This window comes from Pezoporus occidentalis, unplaced genomic scaffold (assembly GCF_034315485.1).
Source record: "Pezoporus occidentalis ecotype Australia unplaced genomic scaffold, CSIRO_AGI_Poc_V1 ctg88, whole genome shotgun sequence".
Classification (NCBI taxonomy): Eukaryota; Metazoa; Chordata; class Aves; order Psittaciformes; family Psittacidae; genus Pezoporus; species Pezoporus occidentalis.
In genome coordinates this window covers 1046022-1073742 of record NW_026916242.1, presented here as the reverse complement: position 1 = coordinate 1073742, position 27721 = coordinate 1046022, and the positions used below count along the sequence as shown (strand labels likewise).

Sequence of the window (27721 nt, the reverse complement as noted above, 5' to 3'; positions counted from 1 at the left end):
ATCTGGCCGGTACAGAAGGAAACAAAACTCTTTTGCTTTAATACTAGAAACAGCCCAGACAGCAAACTTTACTGCAAATGTTTGTGTATATAGCTCCTGTGGAAACTGCTTGTCTACTATGCACAGGAATAAAGGGAAACAAGGCATATGTCAAAGATGAAAGGACACTGCAGAACAGTGAATAAAGATGACACCACAAATCAAAATGAAGTAGCAAAATTTATGTGATTTCCACTGGTGTTTAATACAAATTTCAGGATGGTTTGTTACAATTTCTTAGTCATTATTAAACAGCAGAACCCGCAGATTTCCTTGTCTTTCACTTGCAACTCAGCTAAAGACAGAACAGAAATAACAGTCTCCAATACAAGAAACTTTTCCCTACTGTCACTAGAATTCCTGCTGTCTCCCAGTTTGCCCTGCATTTTGGTTGTCCTCTTCAGATTCAGTGGTTTTATAGACAAGGCACAAGCATCTGTCTTGGTGTTGCTGTAAAAAAAAAAACAAACAACAACAACAAAAAAACAAATAAACATTTTTTTATATGATTTGTTGTTGACTAGATACTTCAGAATTAGCCTAGGAAAAAAGGTTCGTTGCTTTCTTTACACCTCTCTTGTAGTTGCTTAAAATTACAAGTTCTAAACCAGTAAGTACCATTCTCATGTACCCCTGTATGTAAATGTACTGCAGTACCAATGGAGATGGGCAAAAAGTATACGCTATTGATAAAGCAAGCCAAAGCCAATGGGGCCAAAACTCAATTCTAACAAGATTATCTTCCCCTAACTGCCATTTACATTCACAAGTCTGTTTTACCAGCACAGGGAGTCATGCTGAACCAAAACCAGAGCAATTAACAATTAAAATGTTTGGTATTTATTTAGAGATTTCAGGTACATATCTGACAAGAGAAATAACTTCAGATTTCAAAAAGTGAAACTTACAGCCTTTTTCTATACTGGTATTGCAAATGCTACACTAGTGCACACTTTGTTTGCAATGCCTTAATTTCCTACCCCCCCAAAATTAATTAACAATAAGTTATTTTAAACTGCATTTCCTATATAGTTGTCTGCATCTCCCTTCTTTCTTTTACTTCAGTAGTTCTACTCGCCTTTCTTTTGGCAGTATTGTAATACTAATTTTCACAAATAATACAGATAATATGAAATACTTTAAAAAACATGTCTTCGCTTCAGCTTTTTGAAAATTGCAATGTCACAAAGCCAAAACACAGAAAGTTCTACTCAGATTCAAAAGTTCTTATTGGGAATGATGGCTCTGTCCATTTCCTCTTCTATCAGTCTTACAACTGTTCAGAGTAGTTACAGTTCACTTTAGAGTGGATATTCTACACTTACAAATAGTAGCCGATCTTATTACTTACTTCTAAACCAGGCACCACTATTCTAAAAGAGGCAGCCAATACTTGCACTCCAAGGTGTGGAAGAGAAGCAGCCAATTTTGCTCAAGGCCAAAAGAGATTTCAGGGTTTGGTTTCTTCTGATGTCACATTTTTGTTAAGCTAACAACACAGCATATTAAAATCTTGCCAGAATCAACATAGCAGTGTGAGAGCCAAAGCAAACGTTTCATTAGCTTCTACACATGGAAAATCTACATCACACACATGAATAAGATTGTGTGATGCTCAAGAGCTTATCATCACCATCACCACCCTGGAAAATTCTACAACTGAAAATGCTTTGCACTAGACTAAGAGCTATGCATACTCAGAAGTCACAGTTAATAGCACATGGTAGCAACCTAATTAAAACAGATACTTATTTATATTTCCCACAGAGATGCTACAGTCTCCTAGGGCTCGAAAAAAACCAGCTTACATTTTAACTTCTGATTTATATCAGAAGAGTTTCATTGCAGGCTACAATAATGCCATTGCTAACCAAACTTCCTGAGCCACTTAATTCATAAAACAGTTTCTTACTCTAATGGTAGTGCAGAAACACCAGAAATGCAGCACCAAATTCTACCTTCAAAGACTCCTTATTACACCTCATTCTGGGAACAGATCTGGGTTTACAAAATTAAGCTGGTCTCTCATCTTGTCAGAGGGAATGAAGATACTGAGCATCTAAATTTAGATCATTAATTTTTTTTCTAGAAGACAGTCGGTTCTACTTAGCTTACCAGATAACTATTTGCACAAAAATGGGTTGCCAGCTGTGACATGCTTACCCTTCAGACTAAAACAAAAGCAAGAAAAGAGACTTCGAGAGTGTCACTGTATTAATGGCACTCAAAGCTGCAAGCATGTTATAGATCACATGCATTCTATATCCTTGTTGAAGCAAGAGATTTATTTTATTTATTCACCTGGTTCTTGTACTCTCCTCTTTGTAGCTGAGTGATTGTAAATTTACATTGAAATAGCAGAAATGGCATCTTTAAACGCCAGCTCAACAGCCTCAGCATCATGGTCTGCATCTGAAAACAGTGTGTGAATTTTGTTTTTCTTCTTAAAAGCACTTGACATACTAGTGTAGTCCTATCCTCCTAGGGTCAATGCAAAAGCATTTGTCTTTTTTCTAAGACTCAAGCCCTAAGAAAGAAACCTCTCTCTGTAAACAACAAAAATATCCCAGCTGCCATTTTAGTGTGATTACATTCTGCATAAAAGTATTAACAAAATGTACTCTGGAGTACTCTTGCCCCTCCCTCTAGCATATCTGACATATCATAAAAATCATGCTTGTATTTATCCAGGCAAATTTTAACTATTTGGTTTCAGCACTGTTCTGGCATTTTGGTAATTCTTTTCTACATGATATTCAGTTTACAATCTATGGCACTTCAAAGTTATTTATCACTACGCTGTTACAGACACTTGAGTTTGGCATGTTTCTGATGACCATAGAGATGAAAAGTGGACACTTCAGAGGGATAAATCAATCAATGGAGGATGCCAGTCACTGACTGATCTGAAACCTATGCATACCACATGCAGTTAGTATGAAAGGATAACTTACATGCAAACCAGAAGGAGATTTTGTCTTCATTATTTATGCACCATAATATTTCCCCCCAAACAGGAAATACAGTTGCAAGACGCACAGTAGTTAAAAGACACATGACCCAGAAATTAACACAATAGTAAGAACAGATACTCCGTTTCTCTAAATCTCTCAAACAGTTATGTTTCTTCTAAAATTTTTACATATTGTGAATTTCAACAGGAATGAGTTACATGCTTCTACTTACTGACTACTCATATGCATGGAAATAAAATAGTACCTGACCACATGAATAAATAAATGCATATCTCTTTACTGTATATAAAGCAGAAGAAAGAAATGCCTTCCCTTCCCCCCGCCCCAATCATTTTCACATATATAAATTTACAAGAAAATCAGGAGAATGTTCTCAGTTCCATGTTTGCCCTTTTCAACTGATAAACACAAGATTTATGGGAAACATACATACCAAAATTTGCCTCAGTTTCTGGAGCTTGTGGTACAATTAAGGGCACCTTTTGATGTTTTCTGCAGAATCATTTGGAGACAGCAGCAATGGTTTTTGGAACTTGCTTTGAATCCAAACTCGCTGCATTTTCACTTGTTTCTTCCTGTTTACTTGTAATCGCCGATCGACTAAGTTCTGTACTTCAGTTAATCCAGCCAAGGTGAACATGTTCCATACCTCATCTATTTTCTCATATGAAGAATTATTATAATTAAAAAAATATATTTGTAGAATGTTGTAATTAACAACCTGCAGTTCAACCAAAGATGGAACTAAATCTGGTGTGAGATTTGAAAGATCAATGAAACTGCCTGCAAAATGTCTTTGTTCGAAATTCATTTTCACAGCTTTCAAGCTGTATTACAGTAAAAAATGTTACGTTGAAGCCCAAACCACATTGGTTATTATTCATGGCTTTCATAGGTCCCCTTTCTTCAGAAAGTTCAGTAGGCCAGAGTTGAGGAAAACAAAATGCCATTTGGTTACTGTTCACATATTATCAAGCTAAAGCTAATTCACCTGCCAAATGACAATCCACTCATTTATGCCAACGTAATTATCTCCTTCTTGTCAGTCACCACTGGAAAACTTTAAGCTTCTTTGTCATGAGTAAGTACAAGACATCTAAAATCTGAGAAGGTTCTTTGAATTCAAGTGGTTTCCCATACATGTCCCAGATCCACCTCACGTCTAAAATTACTCAGACTGGGATAAATCCTGATCCACCTCTATTGCTCAAAGCTGAGGTTGCAGAGCATAAAAAAAACAAAGTACTGTGATACTCACTTTCACAGTTTCCAGTAGCCGAGCTAAAATACACCAGTTTAAGCTGACTGCCAACAGAAGTAAGTGACTGGGTGGGCAAGCAGCCTCACAGCTCAGAGTCACCAACAAAGCAGAGCAAAAGATCAAAGCACTGCTGCCAACTGTCCTGAGCCTGCTTATCTCAATTTTAAGAAAGAAATCAAGTACCTCTTTAAATAACAGAATTTGAGCATACTATTAGACGCAAGATACTTAGACAAAGTTTCCAGTGATGTACTGCAAGATTGCTTACAGACAACAAACACAACAAGTGTACACAGAAGAGGAATTATTTTCTTAAAACAGTAAGCTTTGGGCTTTGTAAAAGCAGAGAATTAAAGAAAAAAGTAAAAAATCCTAAAATGAGCTTTTATAGCCCAAATCATCTTGAAAGACACGCAACCCTTTCAATAAAACTACACCATTTCATACCTTTGGTAAAGAAATATACTCTGGTTCCATCTCCTCGTACATAAAAGTTTTCTGATAAGCAATGACCTAAGAAATTAGAGCAGTAATGAAAAAAGATAGGTCACTTTTTTTTTTTTGCAAAAAGAGTTAAAATGAACAGCGAACTTCAAAAGCATTCAGGAATTACCTTTTTTAAAACGAAGCTGAGCTGTATCGTACCTTCCATAGTCTCGAAATAACAACATTCCTCCAGGTTTCAGTAGTTTAGCCAACCTATTTACAACACCTTGCATCCTTAGAAAATAGATGGGATACTGGTGAAATTTGCAAGCATAACTGCTTTTTTTTCTAAATGCTAGAAATATACATAGATTTCTGAAACTACAGTGAGAAGATGTGTCTATATTTACCACAAAAAGGCCAAGAACTAGTGAACAGCAAGAATTGTACAAAAAAAGCCTCGAAATCAGAAGTTTAAAAGGAACTGTAAGAGAATACAAATTGGAAAGAAAAAAGAAGCCCTTTTCCTTCACTTGAACAGAATCTCAAAGATGGATTATAACAGAGTTTTTGAGTATGTGGGTCATATTGGTCAGGCAGATAGATGACAATGAATGAACAGCTAGCTGTGTGCACTGGTGAGCTAGACTCAGCCTTCTTACTGTACATAGCAAAATCCAGGGCCTGAAAGGCAGATGAAAACATCTGATTTCTTTATGGAGGTACTGATCATACACACAGAAACAGTATCTCCATAGGTAATGGTTGAGGATGGAAAGAAAAAATCTGAGTAGCATCTCAGGAGAGGAATCTGGCAGAACTCCATCAAAGGATATTGCTAGTTAGATCAGCAAAGTCTGCATACTCCAAAATTGTGTATCTAACATCAACTCTTCCTTACCAAGATTACACCAGTCTGCTGCATGCATGATAGGGATAAGTAACATACACAGACTCTTTCCCCTTCACTAGACCAGAGCATCTTCATTCTCACTTTTTAACCTTACTTTGGAGCTTCATATTTTGCAGAGTCATGAATAATGGCTTAGGTTTGTCTCACTCTTTCAGAATAAACAAGGATTTAGGCTACAAAAGGCAGTCTGCACGCTTGCTTAATTCAACCCTTCCTCCTGCAGGGAAGTGGATAGACCATGTAGAAGATGTGGAGCCAGAGTGAATGCAAAATGAATGGAAAGGAAAGGCAGGATGTAGTATATGAAAAGAGCTAAAGAATTAAGTCCTACTTAACTATATAAAGTCAGCAAACCATTACTGTGTACTGTGAACATCCTTACACCACCCCTTATCTATCAAGCAGCCCTACCTCCTTGCCCCAAGAAAGTTAGATCTCCAGCACTAATGCAATTTGGTCCTTATGCAACAGCAGCACAGGCATTTTACCTTCATTTTTAATGGACAGAATTAGGATGTAGTTCAGCAGAAAATAATATCATGTCTACAAACAAACAAAACCAAAAAGCAGCATACACTTTTAAAGCACATAATTCCCTGAGAGGAGGCCAAGTGCTTCAAAAGTTGTCCTCTTTGCCTATGCTCAACACAGACTTTGCCTATGCTCAACACAACGCATGCTGTCACAGACACACAGAAAAGGCAGCACCACCTAAGATTAAGAGACTGTTCAAGACAAGTATTACAGACTTTTCCCATATCAACCTGAGTTTTGTGAATACAGAAAATGTTTACATGCACAAAATGTGAAAGTGCTTTGAGAAATATCATCTGTATGACTACAGCACATTAATAATACAGCTTCAAGAAGTTCAATACCTTACAAATTCTGCAACCAACTTTCAGAGGGATTTTCTGGCAGAATTTAAGTGTGTACAAATGGGGTACAAGAGTAGCAATTATCAAAACCTAAGCACAACAGCCTGAAGAGAAATCTCTAAGTAACAATTGTGCTGAATACAAATGTGTCCCTCTTATGTATTTTCCAGGTCTCCAAAGTACTTAAGTTCTGCATCATCATTTTCTTGGTTTTCTTTTTCATTTGTGACTTTCAAAGTTTCCAGAAAAAAAATGTGTACTGAGCAAGATGAACCTGGATTACAGTTACCTTTATGAAGTCATTTTAATTCTAGGAGATGACAGTAATGACTAACAAATCTTTGGAAAGCGGGTTTTACAACACAGGTAATTACACAGAAACCTTCATGTGTGTATACACACACACACAAGCATCCATGTCAGCCTTTAGATTATGATATAGGGAGGAGAGGAAAGAAAAAAAAAACAAACAAAAAAAAAAACATCAACAAAACAGACAGACAAACCAAACACATTCCCAAAAGGCTAACAGGAAAAGGTCCACAGAAATTCTGACAGAGCATCTGATTACTGCTTCTACAGGCAAAGCAATTGAATGAATGCATCTCTATTGTCCAATTCCTTCCTGGCAGTATCACCGCAGTTACAGAGATCTGAAATCTACTGCTTGAATTGTTTTTGAAATCTGGACCCAGACTTTGCATGACTCATGTGCTCATCTCTGAACAAACAGGAAGAAGCAATATCCTATATGGGAAAGATTTTTCTGCAAAGCTAATCATTAATAACTCAGGCAGGGAAACGGTTCTCAGACTTAGGCAAATACTGTTGTTTGCCAAGCCCATTTTAATGATGTTCTTAAAGTAAATGTACTACAGCATGTATTTCCCTTCATATGATCTAGTTAAAGGAACAGTCAAAGGAGTTTAACTTACATGCCCTCTTTTGCATTTTTCCCATTAAAAAGGGCATTTGCACAATCAGGCAGCCTTAACAGTCATAAAGTTTTGTTCATTAGACATTGACAGGCATTAGTAACAAGGCTAACAGTACTCAGCATAACATTATGCATGAAAATTAGATCAAGTTTTCTTAATCAAAACAAGTTACAAAATTCAGAATGCATTTTGGTTTAAAAGGCCTGCATGTAAGCATTTGTGTGTGGATAAATCAGCAACCTAAGTCTTTATCAACATATTGTAAGATGTCAAATCAAGAGTGTTTGGTTTTGATCACTAAAACCAATTTCCTTCTAAAAGACTAGATGTCTGGTTTTTTTTTTATCATAATTGCCTTGAATCACTGTCACTTTTAATAGGGATGTATTAGTTACAATACACCCTTGTATTTTGATGGAGAGGGGAGGCTCGCTAACGAATTAGCCTGACCAGGTTTTCTCTTGAAGCCTGAAAATGGGAAAGAGCATTTAGAATACCTTGTTATAAATATATATATATTGCAGTTTTCTAAATAATATATTAAGGATTCATTATCTTATTTTGCTATTCTTGAAAACCTCTGGTGATAAAAGAGATTTAACCCATTTGCTTTGCCCTTTTGTCTTCATTTACCTGTCAGGATGAATAGTAGAAAGCACAAAGACAAGGAGAATGACATCCAGGATCTCATCTGGAAAAGGATAGGGTAAAGCATCATCACACACATCATGAACAAAGGCAGAACACCAGGCTGAATTGTAGGACGAATGTGACTGTCAGGAAAAAGATGAAAAGAGACACAGAGAGAACAGTAGTAGTTAATACGTTTACTGTGACTCAAGAAACTTTTTTCTTCAATTTTCAGCATTGTAAAACATCTCATATAAAAGTCTATTCTGCCTGGTATCATACTCAAGCTGAGAAGCAGGCTCACTGATGGTATTCATTCCTCTCCACATACAGTAAGACTTTGTTCTTTGGAATATTGAAAACTTCAGTTAAAAGTTGTCAAAGCTATTACATTCTTTTTTCATGAAGACGGCTTCCTGGCACCCTCCTGAATTACAGGCTTACAAGTTACTCTAAAGCGAGCATATGAATTACCTTTACCAGCTCCACTGCTCCTGAAGCAAAATCACAACAGTACAGAAATGTTCCAGGTGTATTGCTAAGAAAACAAAACCAACATGAGTTAAAAAATTATTATTGTAAAAGATGAAAGTCTACATCAGTGTTCATGGAACTACAGAAGGCCCTTTAGGGTTCTCCACAGGCTTGATCAAGCATGTCTTATTGATGTCTACCACATGGAAAGCCACATAGGTTGTAATGAACCAATAGGGCAGACAAATTCATAAGAATACCAACAGGCAGCTAGTATAAAAAGGAGAATTATAGCCTTGTCAGGGAGGAAGTGAAAAGGCAAAGAAAGAAGGTCACAGAGGGCTGTCAGGATTGATGACAATGTCCTAGTGTTGTATTACATAAATGCACATTAATAGGTCACATTTTCTTACAGAAGCACTGCTTTAAGTCTCTATCATTAGCCCCTGTACACAGTTTAATTAGCAATATGATTTGGGCAGGGGTGGGGGTGTTGCAAGTCATCCAGTTCTGTAGACGTTTGGGTTCCCCCATGCCACCTTGCTGTGCTTCTAATTAGATTAAGCAAGCAGTATTGGTTGTTTCCCTCCATTATCCCCTTAGTTTTGTCAACCAAGATGAATAAGAGTTTCCTGAAGCACTGTTTTCTCTTCCTTTCCCATCCAAGACTAAGCCAGCTGCAAATTTTCTCGTACTATTCATGAGATACCAGTAACTCTTGGGAGAATTTCTTTTTACCTTAAAAATATATATTTAAGAGAAACTGAGCAACCCCCTCAAAACCGACCAAGGGATGAACTCACAGCCAGCTCATGATCAATTAATCTCTCTTTAAAAATATTTGAGGTTTTGGACAGATGGCTTCATTAGAAAGCAAATCAAACTCTGACAGCGTCTATAAGATCTCAGTACATGCAGCTGAGTGACATCTCTCTGAGAGCTCAACAGAAGAACTCTTGTGGACCAAAACATATTCCATCCTTGCTGCTCAGCAAAAGTTTTAACAGCTTTGTGCCTACCATGAGAGTTGAGGAGTTTAGATATTTATCATGGATGAGGACAAGCAGCCAGGCTTTGGACCCAGCCAGTCCCTCAGGAAAGGTTAAGCTGATGACCTAATTGAATTATTAGGATGTTATTCTATTTTTTTTTTTTTACAACAGAATAGGAGCTATGTAGAAGGTCAACTTAAAACAAAGACACAGCTTGATCTGGATGGTGATTTCATGATGCATTGTATCAAAAAGCATTAACTTAAAATTTAAGGGGGACAGGGAGAAGCAGTTTAAAAGTTACATTACGAACCTAAGTGGAAATTTTTTCTGTAGCCAGAGTACACTCATACTTGATACTGGCTTCTTTTTATAGGTATACAGGGGTGAGTTTTGTACTATTAAATTCAGAGTAAAACCAACTGTTATAAAGCCAAGGCTGCTAAGAGATGTTTCCATCAGGTCATATACAAGACAAGTGTGTGAGTTGTTCAGTGAGCAAGTTGTTCAGTGAGCCAACTGATTTGATTGATCGAAGGATTTGCACAACAATAGAGATCTCCAAGAAAAATATCTAATGAGTGGATTCTTAATTATCAAAAATGCCAACCTATGACTAATGCCTCACTAATGTGATGAAAACACAGAAGTTTGTCTCCTCTTTTTTAATACAGCCACATGATAACTTTTATATATATATATATATATAAATCGTTATTTTCCAAACTTTTCATATGAAACGGGGCTCCCCTTTCATTACATGCTGACTAAAGCAAAGCATTTGTTGTGGGATGAAGATGCACTGCTAACACTGATAAGTTTCATATACAAGCCTGGTGCATCTCTTGATTCCTCCCGCTCTGTTTCCCTATCTGCCAAGTGGAGTATTTTTGTACAGTAGTGATGCAAGCAATTAGAATTCATTTATAGAATAATGAACTCTGTTGTATTCAAGCTTTTGGAGGCATGAATAAAAGAAATCTATTTCAACCCTTGATACATACTAAGCCATACCAATAAAACCTTCCTGCATACATGGAAGGGAGGACATGCTGTCATAACAGCTTTTTCTAAAACAGGAAGATAAGTGTATTAAGATGTTTCAAGGAATTAAGTAACGCAAAGCAGGACTTGTACCTGCCTTGACACTAAAACCTGAGCAACATGACAAAGTGTACTAGCCAAATTCAGAAATAATACAACTTATTACCAGTAGATCGTATGCCATTACCTACTGTCTCTGATTTTGGCTTTTTTTGAAAAGATACCTAATAGCTTTACAATGGCATATAAGAAAAGAGAGTATTCACCTGCCCAAGATTAACTATGAGAAATCGGTCTGAATACACCTGAAGACAAACCCTGTCAGCAAATATGGTCCCCCAAAAACTAAGGTTGACCAGTATGAGGAATATCTTGTATTGATGTTACCAGCATTATCTATGATCTGCAAACAATCCAAATTTCAGGGCTGGAAAACAGTCCACTTAACACTTCCTGCAGCATTGGTCTAGCACCAACAACTGAAGAAAGTAAATAAGATGAAAATAGAACTTTGACATTTGAAAATCCATACATACCACTATATACTACATACCATAGAACTTTCAAAATATAATCCATACTACATACCATAGAACTTTCAAAATAGGAAAGACACTGTTTCCAGCACCACAACCAACCTAAAATCAGAAGAGAAACAGAAAGTTAAAATAAATGAACAAATAAGACCTCCTATGTTTTTTATTTTTGTCTTATTTTTGTCTATTGGTAGGTAGGACCCATTAGACATGAAGGTATGTTGGACAGAAAAGGTATAAACATATCATACTACAGTTCTCAAATCACTTCTATGATCATGTTTCTTCTGTATGTCTTTCTAAAATTAGTGAGGATCCACCTCTCCATCTGCACAGGAAAATGCAGTATTCTTGCCCAAATTCACCATTTGGCAAGAATGCATCAAGTACTTGCACTTTAAGAAATAACTTTCCTTAGGAAATTAGAAACCCAGCTTCCAGTGAAAACTGACTCAAAATCTAGCCCTAAATTCTGATTTGGAAGAAACTTTATGGGGAAAACAAAGCTCAGATCCTAGGTTTCTCTGAAAGTTTCTGCCATAAATGATTGTAGTCTGTCAAATTCTAAATGTTTACTTTCTTGATACTTACTAAGAGTCTTTACCAGGGTTTTGAGAATTAAGTGGAGTTCTACATGAGGGGTAGGAACATGTGCAGTGCATTACCTCTAATATTCTGTAAGTGGCATCACTACCAGGGAAGGATTCAAGCCTGCCAAGTTCTTCTCCATCGTTTTTACCCTGAGGATTGTCAGTAAGAGACTTTGCTTGGGTTTTATTATATACATCTCCTTGTACAGAAGTAGAACCACCTTTGTAACTTTTCTTCAAATATTTTTCTCCCTCTTCAAACATTTCATCTTTGTGTGAAAACCTGTTGGTACTCTTTATTTTTGTGAGTTCTGAAGATCTTTCTTCTGTTTTCAATCTTTCTCTCCTTTTTTCTGGAAGAATTTCTGGAAACTCCAGGAACAGCCAATTGCGATCCTTGAAAAAGTTATTTTTATGAGTCTTGTAAAATTCATTCCAATATTTACTGGCTTGTCTCTCATATTTATCTGAAATTAAAACAAAATAAAAAATTAGTGAATATGAGCTTAGCTACAAATTACTGTAAAGCAACACGGAATTTGGACCCCAAATTTACATTTTAAAAATCCATTGTTTTCCACAGTGTACACATTGAAATAAAAACATATGGATTTGGGGTCTGAACTTAATCTGTACCCAAAATAACTCCCATGAAGGTTTAATTAGATTTTATGTCACTTAAGATGGGGCAGACAGGCTTTCTGATCGTCTTTCCCTCCCAGCTCTCTAAATGTAGTGACATAAAGGAACTGCATCACTGAAATATGCAAACCTAAGTTTCTAAGACATGCTTTCATGTCTCAAATTATAAAAACAATGCATCTTTTCAATTAAATGTTCTCCATGTTTTTCCTATTTAAGTACTATTAAATTGAAATTAATTTAATGATTTATGAAACTCTATGAACAATTGCAAATTTGTGAGTAGCTAGTCATCTCTCAATAAAACCATCAATTAGAAATCCAGTTCTGTGAACTGGAGTGATAAATGCTACCACGTAGCCAATAGACAGTAATTCATTCTTAACCATTCAACAATGCAGTTTTGACAGAAAACAACAATACAGTCAGAAGCAACATACTGGCTTTCTTACTTTCAAAACACTTCAGAAAGTCTTACAATAGACCTTTGTTTTAACTTTTAATTCACAAAACATTCTAACTGAACATTAGAATGACAAAGAACAGGACTGGAAGGGATTTCATGCAGTCAGGGAATTCATACCCCTTCTCCATGGAAATTTGTTCAACTTGTTCTTAAAATACCATCTTTCATACAGTTTGACAACTTTCTTCGGTAATATATTACAGTCCTTCACCATCTGTACAGTTAGAAGCCTTTTCCCATAGCTAACCTGAAATTTTCTTATTGCAATTTAAGTCTAGTAATTGTCCCATTAACCAAACAAATACAGCAAAGACCTCTTTGTAAGACCTCTTTATTTATTTGAGGTCGTTTACTATGTCTCCCATAAACAATCTCTTTTCTACATTGTCTAAACCTAACTCTTTCCTTTTTGCTACAGAAGTCATGACTTTCAGACTTCTGATCATTTTCATTTTTCTCCTCTAAATACTCTCCAACTGATTTAGTACTTTCTGTTGCTGTATTCTGGTAAAGGCATTATCAACACAGAGCAAAAGGACTATTTTACAAGGCTTACAGGCTGTAATCGTGTTTATAACTCCCAGTTTGCCATTTTGCAACAGCATGACACTGCTGATTCAGCTAGTGATTCACCACAACCCTCAGATCTTCTTCTGTAAAATGACTACCTAGCCAATTGTTCCAGAAGCTAGTATTTTTTTTCAAGGAATTATTCCTAAGCCAAATATTCTGCATCTATTTTTAGCAAATATTTGTCTTTCAGATCCTTCCTCCCCGCATTTGTCCAGATCTTTCTGAATCCTAATCTCAACCTTCACCATATTTGAAACATCTCTTCACTTAATATCATCTTCAAGTAGTCCATTTCCTGAGGTCACTAATGAAAAAAACAAGCAGAACTGGACATGGAACAAAAAATTTCCATGCCCAGCACCACTTTCCATTCTGAAACAATCTTTCTAGGCATTCATTCACACAAAAGCAGTTTTATTATCTCTTGCTTGCCTAACTTGCTTATGAAAATGTCAAGCAAAGCAAGTCAGAATCCTGACTAAGGATAAATTTCAAGACGTCTGCTGTTTTTTCCTTATCCCCAGGGCCTGTAACCGTCTCCAAGAAGGAAATCAGCTTGATTTTACATGATTTATTCCTGAAAAATATTCGTTGGCCAGTATTCATCTCCTTTGTTCTTCCAAACCCAGTGTCTTGCAAGCTCTGGATTAATTCTTCCAGTATTTTTCCAGGAATTGAAACTCATTATCTGACTCTTCTCTTTTACGCCCTCCCTTTTTAAAAAAGTAAATATTCTCTTTTCTGCTTTCCCAGTCATCTATGTACTCTATGGATGTACTTTGTAACATGTTCTTTCTCAGTATAAGAACAAGATCTTTCTACCTTCTCCCTAGCACTAACTGTGCTAGCCACTGGACTGCAGCTAACTCTTTCAAAGGAAGGCTGATAAAAAGATAAGAATTTCAGCTTTCTCAATGTCCCTTTTGTTCATGGTTTTCCCTTCCTCATCCCTCCAAATCTTTTTCTTGCTTCCCCACCTCCCCATTCCCCAAGCATTTACAGAACTATTTCTCATTATTCTTGATACCTCTTGCTAAGTGTACATCATATAACGTGTTGCCTTTTTTATTTTGTCCCTACCCACTTACACTGACCCAATCGTTCTTTGAATATAAAGGCACAGAATAAATATATGGTGAATTTCTCCTAATACTCTCGTTTAAATCTTAAAATACTACTTCCTAAATCACTACAGCTTTTCAGAGATAAACAAGGCTGGGAATTATCATTAGAGGCACAGACAGGCAGTGGGAAGTGACAAGGAGGTGGCAGAATGCCTTGTCCTAGAAATCTGCATAATTTTCTTAAATTTAACATTTAATACATCCAATTGCATTATTAAAGGGCAAGACCCAGCCATGCAGAGTAATTGGACAGATTGGTTTTATATTATAAGTGCAGTGTTGAGTGAGGTCATATAGACCACATTTCAATAGTGCAAGTTGCACATTCATAGACTGCTCAGAGTTGGTATAAAAAAAACCTGCACAACTTCCACTCAAAAGGTTCTTAAATCACTATCATCTCTTGTTATAGTCATTAATTTTCTACAAGTCTGGTCAGACTTGTAGACTGTATTTAAATACAGTATACATTTAATATTTAATATTTTAAATAGACTTGTATTTAGATTCCCATCAAGTCTTCCAGATTTCAGAATTGAAGGAAAGCAACGGCTTTCCTGAAGGAAAACAACAGCCTTCCAAATTGTGTTAGTATGGTATTAGGTAGGTTCAAGGAAAAGGGCACTACTTTCAATTCTTTCACTGGTCACTCCTGCAACACAGTGTAATAACCATGCATGCAGTTGTATTATCCTTTTTTTGCTTCATTCTGCATATTTAAGTAGCCCGACTACTAAATTTTCCAAAACATGTAAAAATGACAAATCTAAAACTTAAGGCCTTCAGACGAAAAAAAAAAATCCTTACTTAGTCAATAGATTTTTCTCTAACAGAATCTTTTGACACTAGCAGGCATGTTAATAAGTGAATCAAATCCCTAAAGGTAGTACCATGAGTTCATTCAGTTTAACTTTTCTTGTTTTAACAGGGCTCACCAGAATAATTGATCACTATTTTAGTGATATAATAAAACTGTTGAAATCTGTCTTCTCTTTTTCCCCTTGCTGCAGTTCCCAAAGCCCCAAAATAACCTGCTCATTACCTTCAGTCTAGCTCATTGTTTACCCAAATAGGCCAAAATGTACTTCCACTTGCAGAATGAAGCTGATGCTTTCTGAAGGGACACTATCAGCAATGCTCACCTATTCAAGTTCTAAACAGAGGGGCATTCATGAGAAATGTCTGTGGATTCTTGTATTTCTTGGCAATAGACAAATGCCTGATTATTCAATTTCTTGCCAGCACAAACTAAGTTCTAACTGATTGTAGATGAAGAAAGATTCCATGAGCCACATGGTTACACAGCTTACTTTTTAATTATGAGCCCTTTTTCAACTTTTTATACAAACCAAATGAAAATATTGGATGTAATTTAAAAAAAAAATTCTGTACTCCTGTGTTTAGGTACAGGATGTGAGAAGCAACAGAAAAGGACAGGATGACTATCCCAAGGTATTTAACGTGATAAAGGGCACACAATCCAAGACACATTCACAGGTAATTCAAATGAACTTCAACATGTGCCCTAGTTACACCAATGAAACTGAGCACAGGATCATAATGATACCAGCTAATTTGATAGGTTCAAGACACACTAAGTAAACTGAGGCCAAGGACATCCAAGTAATTGTTCTCAGAATATTTTTCTAATAAAGGAACAAATTAAGAATCCAGTCTTCTATGTTACTATCAAGTTGATACTCCATCTTTAGCATACATAACTATCCTACAGTTTAGTCTAAGTTTTAGTTTGCCAGCTTGAACCTAGAGCTACCATTCTTCAGAAACGCAGAACATTGTTTCCCTTCTGAAGACAGGCACAAAATTCCTTAATAACTTACAGAGCAAACTCCTCATGGTGTATTGGAACACCTTCCATACAAAGTGAACACACTGCTTCCTGAATTCAGCACTCCCAGCTCAGTCTGGCCAAGGCAGCAAGCCAGGACCAGCTGGGACCAGTGCAGCTTTCATAGCACCTAACTGAAACATGGCGCAATGTACAAACACTAGCTCTCTAAACAGTCCACAGATCACTAAAAAGCATTTGAACTTGGGAACTTTCATCCCCAGCATCCTAGCTGGCTGCAAATTCTTTCCCTTTGATGAAGTAACAGTCCTATGTAACAAGAAATAACAGTCCTGTGTAGCATTCAGAAGAACTGCAGAACTCAGGACTTGTAACTGCATCATACTGATGTATTTGTTTTACATAAAGCCTATTGCCCCCCAAAATACAAAATTGCTCAAGTAAGTAACTAAAATGCTAGAAAAATACACTTTGAGACAATCTTTTGAGGCCACCAAAAAAAAAAACACAAAAACAAACAAAAAACCAAAAAGAGGGCAGGGAAGAAAAAAGCCCACAATGAACAAATTTTGATATGAAAAATGTACAAATAAAAAGAGTTCCTGGATTTGAAAGGATCTTTCCTTGCTTGAATAAATAGTATTTTAAAAGGAATTTTTAAGCTATTAGAAATTTGTTACCTTGCTCTTCCCACTGGACTTTCACAAGTGAGTTCTCTGTCGCTTTTTCCTTGGCATTGTCCTCTTCTTCTCGTGACCACTGCATGTGATCCCTGCAAAAGAAGATTTCTTCAGTTGAAGAACCAGCCTTTAAATAGGATTTCCCATAACATTTTTTTCCCAGGTAAAACAGTGACAAATGAACTATACTGTCTTAAATACACCTTTTTTTTTTTTAATGCAAGCAAATGCCCACAAGGAGACTGACAGAACACACACACACACACACACACTAAGTTTCAGTGTATGATAGATAAAAATGAATTACTAGTTAGGTAAAACTGAAGGGATAAAGAAAAATCTGCTAACTGCAAAGAACCTGAAGTAGTATGCTTTTTTTTTCCTTCATAATCTTATAATGGTCTGGGTTGGAAGAGACCTTAAAGATCACCTGATCATCCAGTTCCAACCCCCCCACCATGGGCAGGGACACCTTCCACCAGACCAGGTTGCTCAAAGCTCCATTCAACCTGGCCTTGAACACTGCCAGGGATGGGGCAGCCATAGCTTCTCTGGGCACCCTGTGCCAGTGCCTCGCCTCCATCACAGTGAAGAACTTTTCCCTACTATCTAATCTAAATCTACCCTCTTTCATTTTAAAGCCATTAAGAAGATTTAACACATATCTTGCCAATTTAGTACACTTATAGGAATGTATTTTGAGTGTCCCATTAGAATTGTGTTTAGCTGGATATAATAATAGACCTATCAACAAACACCCTGATGGAAGAAATTTTTCACATTGCTAATGTTTATGATGAGGAACAAAGGTCATTTATCAAAGCAATCAGCTGCTCCTGAAAACAGAGAGGATAATCCACTTATTCAAGTGGAACAGGTGGAATTGATGAACAGGATTTTACTTACTTGGGGAATAGAGATAGGAAACATTTAGAAAATGAAGAATGAGATATTCATAAGAAAAGACAAGCAGCACTTCAATGGTTCCAGAGTCTTTGCTATCTATATTTGTGTAAAGTGGTTCAATAAATGTTATATTAATCTATTAAAGGGTTGAGGAACCAAGCCAAGATCTGACACTGATGACTAAACAGCCTTTCCTGCAGATTCTGTGTTTGGATCAGGCCACAAAGGCAATGCCCAAAAATGTGCTGCTGGCAGCTTTTAAAAGCAAATTAGCTGTCCCTATAAATTGTCCAATTTGAACAGCTTCAGAAATCAGATAAAATTAGATAATATAATTCAAGTAATCTATTGGATCCTAATCCTACTGAAATCAATTAACTGAAAGCTTATGACTAAAATTCCTTTGGTTACTATGGGAAAAGGAACAAGGTGCCAACTTGAAAAGAGTTGATTGTCTCTAAAAGCTAACAAGCATCTTCCTGTTCCATGCTTGGTGACATACAGATAATTTAATTCTTAGACCCTCACTGTTCCTCTTTTGTTAATTGTGGGAGACTAATTGGTATGTATTTGTCTGCTTGCCTCAGACTTGATTTCCGCATTTCTACTGAAATATTTCTCATTATTGTCTCCAGCAGGTTGCCTCTCCCCTTCCTGTATTTGTTCGTATAGCAAATGTTCCTGTGCAGTGTCAAGGCTCTGACAGACGTGCTGTAGTAGAATAAAACTGAATGACCCAAGCATTACCAGGCAGCTATTCCCTTGGAAAGACTTGCTACTCTCAGTGCTATCACTGTTTTTGACCTTGCCTATTCCAGCAAGCTAAAACCAAGCACTATTTGGATTACAATAATATAAAGTCAGCCCTTCTGACAGATGACTTGCTGTGGTATAAACTTTAGCTGATAAGTTTTAATCCATTACTGTGTGTTTGTCTCTGTAGGTGCCTGAAGTCCTCCATCTTCATCAATAACATTTTTTTCCTTTTTGTCCCCCTTGGAAATTCATAATGCTGAAAAAAGACCTTTGGCTCTTTCCTAGAAATTGCTGTATAGAAGACCCCAAACAACAGGACTGCAGCAACACTTCTTGATCAAAATCTGCAAAAGAGTGGACATAGCATAGTTCTTATGCAAACTATTTACATAGTTTGGATGCTTCTAATGAGGCAGCTCCTTCAGCAACACAAGTTGGCAGGAACGCAGAAGAATTCTAACTACATAAGTGTTTAAATATGGAAGTGTTTTTTAAGATGAACACTGCTAGCAGTAAAGCAAGCTATCCATTCTAACCACACCAGAAACTGTTAACATGAGTAGGCCTGACATGAGATCAAGCAATGCTACTTTCAGTTCAGCTTATTCAACTTAGCCCTTTTCCATTAACTTGTTTGCTAACATAGGGTTTAATTATCTCTGAAAACTAATACATGAAAACTATGTCAATTACTAACCTGAATAGAAGCAGACATTTCTTGCTCCAGTGTTTATCATCATTCATTATTTCTCTCTCAAAATGACAGAAAAGCACCACAGCAAGTATCTAAAGCATTAGTTCCCAAATTTAATTTGCTTAGTATTCCTAGCAGCAATGGTAGCAGCTCTTGGCTCCCTTCCAATCCACCACAGGCAAAAAGAAGGATGCCACTTTATGAAGTACGAAAGAGTGGAAAACAAAAAGAAATAAATCCTTATACATCAATACTAGGGAAGATGAATATGTTATCCTCACCCTGCACGATCTACTTAGCTCAACCATCATGCATCCTGATCCCCCTTATCTCCCTAGGGAGAACCATGCCAATTCTGCAAGTTTCAGATCCAAGGACCTCCTCCCACTTCACAACTAGGTTCTTGATTTATCAAGACCTTCACAACTTCCATGCAACCTCCACTCCAACTCAGTTTTACTCATTTTCCCTTCTGAGCTGCATGGATTCATCTGCAGATCCACTTTCTGAGCAACACTGTTCCTTTAAATCCCACCTTCACATTCCATCCCAACCACCTGCATCAGAGCCTGACAACTTTGTGTTAGACTGTTACTAAATGCTAGAAATAAAAACTGAAGCTACAATGATCAGTTATTTGGAAGGAAATTAAAAAATTAAAACTGAGTCTCATCGAGGTACAATGTTAAGAAAAAGGCCACCCTTTTCCTGTAAAATCTTTTTCTACCTGTATAGCCCACATTCGAATCAGCATTCACACAAGTAAGGGATTTTTCCACCTAGCAGGAGGTACCAAGTCCGAAAGATGCTCAAGAACTACACTGCATATAGATTTATGACACCAAGATACTCTCTTTTAACGCAATAACCAGTCAGCTTCCTTGCCCAAGGAACCTACAGAATCATGGAATGGTTTGGGTTGCAAGGGACCTTAAAGATCATCTACTTCCAAACCCCCCCGCCACAAGCAGGAACACCTTCCACTAGACCATGACTGGTTATCATTAGCCATATCCAGTGTCTTTTCTAAATTTTGCTGAATTAAATCCTTGTTCTCAAAAATGGTGTGTGGCATAATTCAAAAACATTTTAAAATTCTGTAGAAAATAATTTCTTGTATAGCTTCTAAAATCTCCACTTCTCTTTTCATCAAATATTCCTTGTTCTTAAGTTATGAACTATAGGAATAAAAAATCCTGGTCTTCCAAATATCTTTGGTAGATATTCTTCTACTTTCTACATAGATTTAGATATTCTTCCATCCTTCTAGCACTTCCTGTATGACTTACTGTTTGGTATTCATCTCCATTCCACAGTCAAAAATCCTAGCCTTTTCAATGTCCGTTTTCCTGCTGTGTTGACTAGCATTCCCGCTCTTTTCTGAGCCCATGTTAATCACAAGAATACCTTTTAGTGAGGGAGCTGTACTGTTGTGAATCAGGGCAATTCTTATTCTTGTTAACATTTACATGTTAATGTTTTCTCTGCAATTACATCCCTTATTTATGTTAAGACACAACTTCTTTTGACACTTGTGCACTGTATGGAAATCTCTGCTGAACTTTCTGTAACACCTTCAGTACACCTTCAGAAGGACACAAGTAATTTACGCGTTCCTTTCAAAATGTGTCCATTTTAGAATACAGGACTAACCCGGTATGCAACGTTATTGTATCTAACTAGTAAATTTCTGCCATTATAAATAACATGGACTATCTTACCTCTACGCTGTCTTCTAATACATTACTGGATCTGTAACAGTATTTTGTTCAGCAGCTTTTTAGACAAGTCACCAAGCACTTGTAACTGTGAGGTTACTTGTGACAATCTCAAATTCTCTCATTTACACATATATTCTGGCCATCCATTGTAACACGCACACCCACACACCATTATTCATCATGGTAAATAATATACAAAAAAATATATGAAAATCAGCATTGGAAAAATATCTCACCACATGTTATGCTCAAAAACCTTAGAAGGATCAGTTAAAATCCGTGATCCAAGTGGAGCAGTTGGTCGTCTACTACTTTGGTGCCTCTGTTGCATCTTGCTTTTCTTCAGACAAAAAGCAGAAAGCCTTGTAATGAAATCCATTTTGTTCAGAGACCTGAAAATACAATTAACTCAAATTACAGTTTTGCTGTAACTTAATTGTTTATGTCACTTACATGAGAAACTGGTCAAATAATCAAGCAACAATATCAGCTTTAGCAATAATCTTTTACTATAATATCAATTTAAAAGCTTTTTAGAAAATAGCAATATCCCTTCAGCGTGCTGAAAGCCCAAATAATCCCAAAGCAGGCTACTGGAATGAAACCAGTTGAAATATAACTGACTTGGTATCATTTCAAAGACCTGTCAGGCAGGGCAAGGAGAAAAACCAAGAAATACACAGTAAAGCAACAAACCAAGTCTGACACTGTACATTTACAACAAGGAAGAAGAGATCAGTAAAGTTCTAGTGGGTACATACTGTTATTGAAATTGACATTTTTCACCCCACTCACCAGGTAACAGTCTTCAAAAGATTTCATTCCAGAATTGTGACTGTGGCTTTACACTTATAGGTAAAAAAGGATTATATTTTTTAAGTGTAAACATTATGCCCCAGAAAGGCTTCCAAAATTTCTGCGATGAGTTCTCCTGATCCCTGCTTAAAGTGCCCTTTGAAATGAATGGCTTTAAATGTTAAGCTTCTATTTATGCAAATTATAATGTGCTTGAGATTTTTCTACTACATGTATAATTCTGTCCCATATTGCTTTATTTTACTGGGAATCTTTTCATACAGTATTAAGAGTGAAAGATAAAATGTGTGTGTAGCTACTACTAACATTTTGTCTTGTTAGGCTTTTTTGGAGGTAGTTTTTGCATATTCTCATTAATGTTGGCTTTCTAGGAGATGGGTAAAATGAAATACCCCTCCTACGACTTTTACCCTGATGTGCCTTTGTTCTTTTTTCCATTCCATTTTTTTACGAGTGCCACTTCTATATAAACCACACATACAAATTGGAAATACAAAATGTTGTTACAAAAGAACAGGCACAAGACATTATTAGAAAACATTCTGTGCAAAGTGGATACAAAATGAAGATTTTTATCTTGAGGAAAACAGTACTACTTGATCACAAGTCCTGTACTGTGAATAAAAAAAGATTAATTTGTACACATCAATACAAAGCCTGGCAAAGGAACCACTTCGATGAAATGAACAATTGCTCATTTAAGGTGTAGTTTTGAATGAGTCATGCTTTAAAAATGGCATTGTTTGTTCAGTTTAAGCCTACAGAAAAAAAAAGGGGGGGCAGGAAAAAGATTAAAATTTATTTTTATTTGTCAAAATTTAAACAAAGTGGGGTTTGCTTTTGGCTGTCACAGCCAAATAAAAACACTGATAAATTTGGGCTGCTGCGGCTGTAATATTAACCGGATATGGAGCATCAGCATACAGTGAAAATGTAACATTCAGTCCTATTAAAACATTAAAACCTCTTCTAATGTTAACGAGTTCATTATGGCTTTTTTTTTTAAATGCGGCTCAGCAACAGTTTATACTTTAATTACTACAAACTGTTTGTGCTTTGTCTTTGAAAATATGTATGCATTTTTCATAACATAATGCATAATTATTAACATACATGGGGTATTATGAAATAATAAGACACGAAAATTAAGACATCATGACAATTTCTGCAAAATGTGTTATTTACATAAAGGCAATGTTCTTGAAAACAAAAACAAATAGAAAATCCCCCCAAACCCCAAGCCACAATCTGATCTAAAATTATTATTATTAAATTATAGAAGCGTCTGGATAAAGATTCCATGATTACATTGCAAACTGTTTACAAATCCTCTTCCTCCTTCAATCATTCAAAAAGATCTGAGTTAGTATCTTGCATTTCCTGTGCCAGCATTGATATTCAACATTAAACACAATGATTCAGCTGCTAGGCTAGTCACATAATTTTTCTTGGCTTTCTAAATATCTCAGTAAGAACATGAAAAGATGCACAGATGGGAACTATAGTCAGATGACTAAGATGATCTTGCATCAGTAAAATCCAGAGATGCAACTCTTTTTATGAGAATGTGATCCTTTGAGTGATAATTGCACAATTTTAGCTGATAAATTCTGAAACATCAAGAAAATGCAAAGGGTAGGTGGGGGAGTTAAGTTTACTGTTGCTTCCAGTGTTAAATGTGAAGGAACCCTTTGGAGACATGCTGTATATCCCTGAAAGTGTGACACATAGATCATCAGCCTGATCTAGCTACTAAAAGTTCAAAAAATATCTAAATGACTTGGATACCTAAATCTCAGAAACCAAACTTTCAGAAGCCAGTCTGTGTTTGATTGTTTCTCTAAATTACTTGGTTAATGAAAGGCCAAACACTCTTTGTCACATATGATGATCCCACCCTGGAGCCATGACAGCAAGAAGTGTTATCTGAAAGAATTAGAGGTTATCTCTTTGTTCAGAGCCAGTCAGAAAGGCTCTAAGTTTGATTGTTAATCAAGGCAATTCAGCCTTAGTCTTTACAGATAATGAAACTGCATTATATTAAAAATGCTTGTATTTTGTGGCAGCATAACTATCTTCAGAAAAAAAAAACAACAAACCTTTAAAGAAACAACTCACTTGGTAACATGGAAGCAACATAGTAAACTTTTTTTCCCCATGGAGTACTACCTTTCAGTCATTCAAATTTTGTCATGGTTACAAACATTGATAAGGGCCTTGGCTGAGTTGAGCAGCTTTAAGAGAAGAGCCTTGAAACTCCTCCTATCCCCAAATAATCTAATACAACACCCACCCTTAGTACAGCTTTTTAAAGGTGGACCAGCAGAAGGAGGTATATACATTTTTTACCAAGAACCCAACTGAATGAACTTACTGGACAAAAACAGTCTGACATTTGACTGACACCCAACTACAAAGCTAACAACTTCTTCCACCCCAGTCACTAAGCCTACTTGTAGGGTTTCTGTTAAAAAGGAAAAAAAAAAAAAAAGCCTATATTAGAAAGAGTATGCACAGCTTATGTTACATTTCTGGTCAGAAAAGTATTCTGGAAACAATGAACTTCAATACAATTACTTCTGCTTAGCACTTGGAAGCTTATCTACACAGCATTTGACAATTAATCCCCAACACTCTCCTGTAAAGCACAGCTCATCTGTTTTATCACCAAACACTACAAAACCTCAAAACACCTTACAGTAAACAGATGCAAGAGGCAATCATAGGCAAATGATTTCATGAAGTAAAAAATTCTTCGAAGATAATGGTAACACAGAAGGTGTAATTATGGATTGCCAGTGATTGTTTTTGAAATACATACATATTAATATTTCGTAATAGTTCAAATCGAGGGGGGGGAGGAAACACACTTTACTGTCAACGAGACTCATTCATTAAGTGAATGCTTAATGCTATTCTGTTCTGCCAAATGACTAAACATGCCCTCTTGGGGCTTCATGACTCCTCTTTCAATGGTATCATATTGTTTCAAATGTATTTTTAAGTATATTTCACAACTTTCCAAACTCAGCAGATCTAAACTCTCAATTGTTTTTCCTTCCTCATTACCAGGAATGATGCAGACCTCCCTGTGGGCACCCAGCAACTTCAGTAAAGCTACTCAAGAGCACCGACTATGAGAGGAAAAAAAAAACAAAACAAAATTATTTTTATTTATTCTGACTCCTGTAGACACAACACAGGTAACACTGGTTAAAAGGCAACAGCAGATAAAAACCAACCAACCCCACCAGATATGATTTTAACCACACCTACACAAACGTTGAGCAAGAGGAGCCTGCTCCTACACTACCTGCCAGGCAGCCTGTTAAAAAAGGGCACAACAAAGAGAAAATAGTTCATACAATATTAGAGGGAGGGAGAGAAAGACATAGAACTGCTCATATATTGAAAACATTTACTTGAATCACCATATATGCAGAAGATCAACAACAGAACTTGAAGGTACATTATTTGGGCAAAAATAATGTATGCAGGTACTACATAATCATTCTGAAGGTAAGAAAGCAGACAAAGAGCTATCAGGGACAAGCAGAGAGCTAAAAGTCCTTGAGAGCTTAAAATATATTATGTAATTTCCTAATTTTGCATTCACTGAGAATTGCTTCTTGGCCGCTATTCTCTATCGTAATACTCCTGTTGGCCAGGTGTTTTGTTGAAACTGCATCATTCCAATTTATAAGAGATGTTCTGACTTTGCTATCAAAGACTATTTTGCCTTTTCAAGGAAGTGTTTTAACATAATTAAAACCACTTCAATTTGTGAAGAATAGTTTTATTCCAACTGAAGGTAAAACTATATTTTTATATCCTAGAATCATTCTTGGAATGGAACTTCTACTTTTCTAATTAATCTACTTATAATAATAGTTTCAGTGTTAATAGTTCTACTGTTCCCTATGTCCTAACACCTATTAAAGGCACACTCTGAAGCAGTGTAATTATAAATATTATTGACTAAAATAATTGGAATAATAGAAATTAAGAAGATACCAGTCACTCTGTGAACTTTCTTAAATACTGCACAACATAAAGAGGCAAATTCACAAATAATTCTTCAGGCTACAATCCTGTAAATACCTGTACACTTGTTTAATTTTACAGACAAGTTGTATTTCCACGTATCAGTGAATGTTTGTACGTAATGGAATTTAAATACGTAAGTACTCTGTTCAATCCTTTACCTTTTCCCTTCATTTTCCCCCTTTTCCATGAGGTAATTCCCGTATTTCCCATGTTGTTGTATACAGCACGATACAACGAGAAACTGATTTATTAAATCAATCTACTCAAGTTTAACACCAGGAGGAAGCCATTCAGTGACAACCACAGCTCAGAAATAAGGCTTCCCAGTTAACCTGTGCACCCTCTGCTGGCGCGTGCTTACATGGGAAGAACAAAAAAAAAAAGCAAATGAAAAAAAGCTGTGGTGACTTTATGTATACACGTACATACATATGCACAGTGAACATACATCTAGGTCTCCAATTAGATCTTTCAATTACTTAAACTGTTTTTCAACCTTAATTTCTACAAAACACTGAATATGTAACTGTATCACCTAACAAAAGATGATTTGTCTCAACACAAAACATGTTTTTCTGTTATTAAAGATGCTGAGCACAGAGACAGAGCAACATGAATTTTACTGCTATCTATGATTTACATTGAAGAACCTGCTTCATTTACACCCCTGCCAGGCTCTAGATGTCCACATGGGCTTTGCTTAGAGGCAACCTGCCCTGTCAGCTCTGATGTCACTGGCAATGTTGTTGATCCTCCTCTGTGGAGGTGTGACTGCAGTCACTGTTTTATATGTTTAGTTCGCTTCATCCAGTTATCTGCAAAGCACCAGAAAATGACAGGAATCTGTCTTTTGTCACAGTATCAGCAAAGATTAAAAGTTTCGCTCAGAAATCCTGAAGGACAGACATGGAAATATAAAAGATCAGCAACTTTCACATTACCCCATTTGGGTGCCTGGCCTCTGGGAAGGAAGAGAAACTAGTTTTTCCACAGACTTCAGTTGCTCCACTGGCCAGCAGCTGTTGATGATTGTGACAACTTCTGGGACATCGTTCTAAAAAATATAAAAATGAAGTGTCATATATTTCAAGAAGTTGCTGATGTCTGGAGTTTTAAACAAATCCCTTCATACAGACACACACAACCCCCCAGGCTCGGATACACCCATCCAACACGGAGGCGGCCAAAGACACTCGCTGCCGATACCACATGCGCACTGCTGCGGCTGCTGCTTGACGGAGAGCGCCGTAGGACCCCCCGCCTCCCGGCAGCCCCTCGGCCTGCAGCGCCCGGTCCCACCACTCAGCTCCGAGGCGCGAGAAACGGTTAGTCTGCAGCAGGAAGACATTACAAGGCAGGAGATACAAGTTCCCACTTTTACTGGACTATCACTAACAAAACTTCCTGCCTTTATTTAAAACAAATGACCCGTAAAAAGCTTCCATTCACACACGCCGACGCGCACTGCCTTTAGTTCAGTCCCTCAAAGCGCAGCTCGGCCCGGGACACAGCTCCCGGTGAGCGGGCGGCTCCGCGGGTACCGGTGGGCGACCACTGCCGGCGTCTCCCACCGACCTCCGCGTAACTTCCCTCCTCCTGCGCCGCGGCCCCCCGCAACACCCCTATACCGCGGGGATTACGCTGCTCCCGCCCGCTAATTGCGGGCAGCCACGCACCACCCCGCAACACCGACCAGGCCCGCTCCTACTGACAGCCGCAGCGCCTGAGGGAGCCGGCCGGCCGGCTGGCTGCTGCGGGGCATGGCGGGAGATGCAGGCTGTGCGCCCACG

The 27721-nt window shown here is 37.1% G+C and overlaps 1 protein-coding gene across 5 annotated transcripts in view; it reads right to left on the bottom strand.

The window, feature by feature from the left end:
• Positions 1–200: 200 nt before the first annotated feature.
• Positions 201–27721, bottom strand: part of METTL8 (methyltransferase 8, tRNA N3-cytidine) — a 28041-nt gene continuing 520 nt past the window's right edge. Inside the window, exons 1-12 of one of the 5 annotated variants that reach the window (XM_062604675.1) lie at positions 27640–27660; positions 26873–26985; positions 21305–21460; positions 16992–17083; positions 11772–12163; positions 11159–11208; positions 8535–8598; positions 8064–8203; positions 4889–4995; positions 4723–4788; positions 3448–3668; positions 201–489 (exon numbers count right to left, since the gene is read on the bottom strand). In XM_062604675.1, the coding sequence (XP_062460659.1) occupies positions 3484–3668; positions 4723–4788; positions 4889–4995; positions 8064–8203; positions 8535–8598; positions 11159–11208; positions 11772–12163; positions 16992–17083; positions 21305–21460; positions 26873–26877 (1257 nt within the window). In that variant the 5' untranslated portion in view covers positions 26878–26985; positions 27640–27660 and the 3' untranslated portion in view covers positions 201–489; positions 3448–3483. Of the gene's footprint in view, positions 490–3447; positions 3669–4722; positions 4789–4888; positions 4996–8063; positions 8204–8534; positions 8599–11158; positions 11209–11771; positions 12164–16991; positions 17084–18821; positions 18998–19350; positions 19544–21304; positions 21461–26872; positions 26986–27506; positions 27558–27639; positions 27661–27721 lie in introns of those variants that run through there. The other 4 variants (XM_062604678.1, XM_062604676.1, XM_062604679.1 and 1 more) reach the window with 4 other exon arrangements.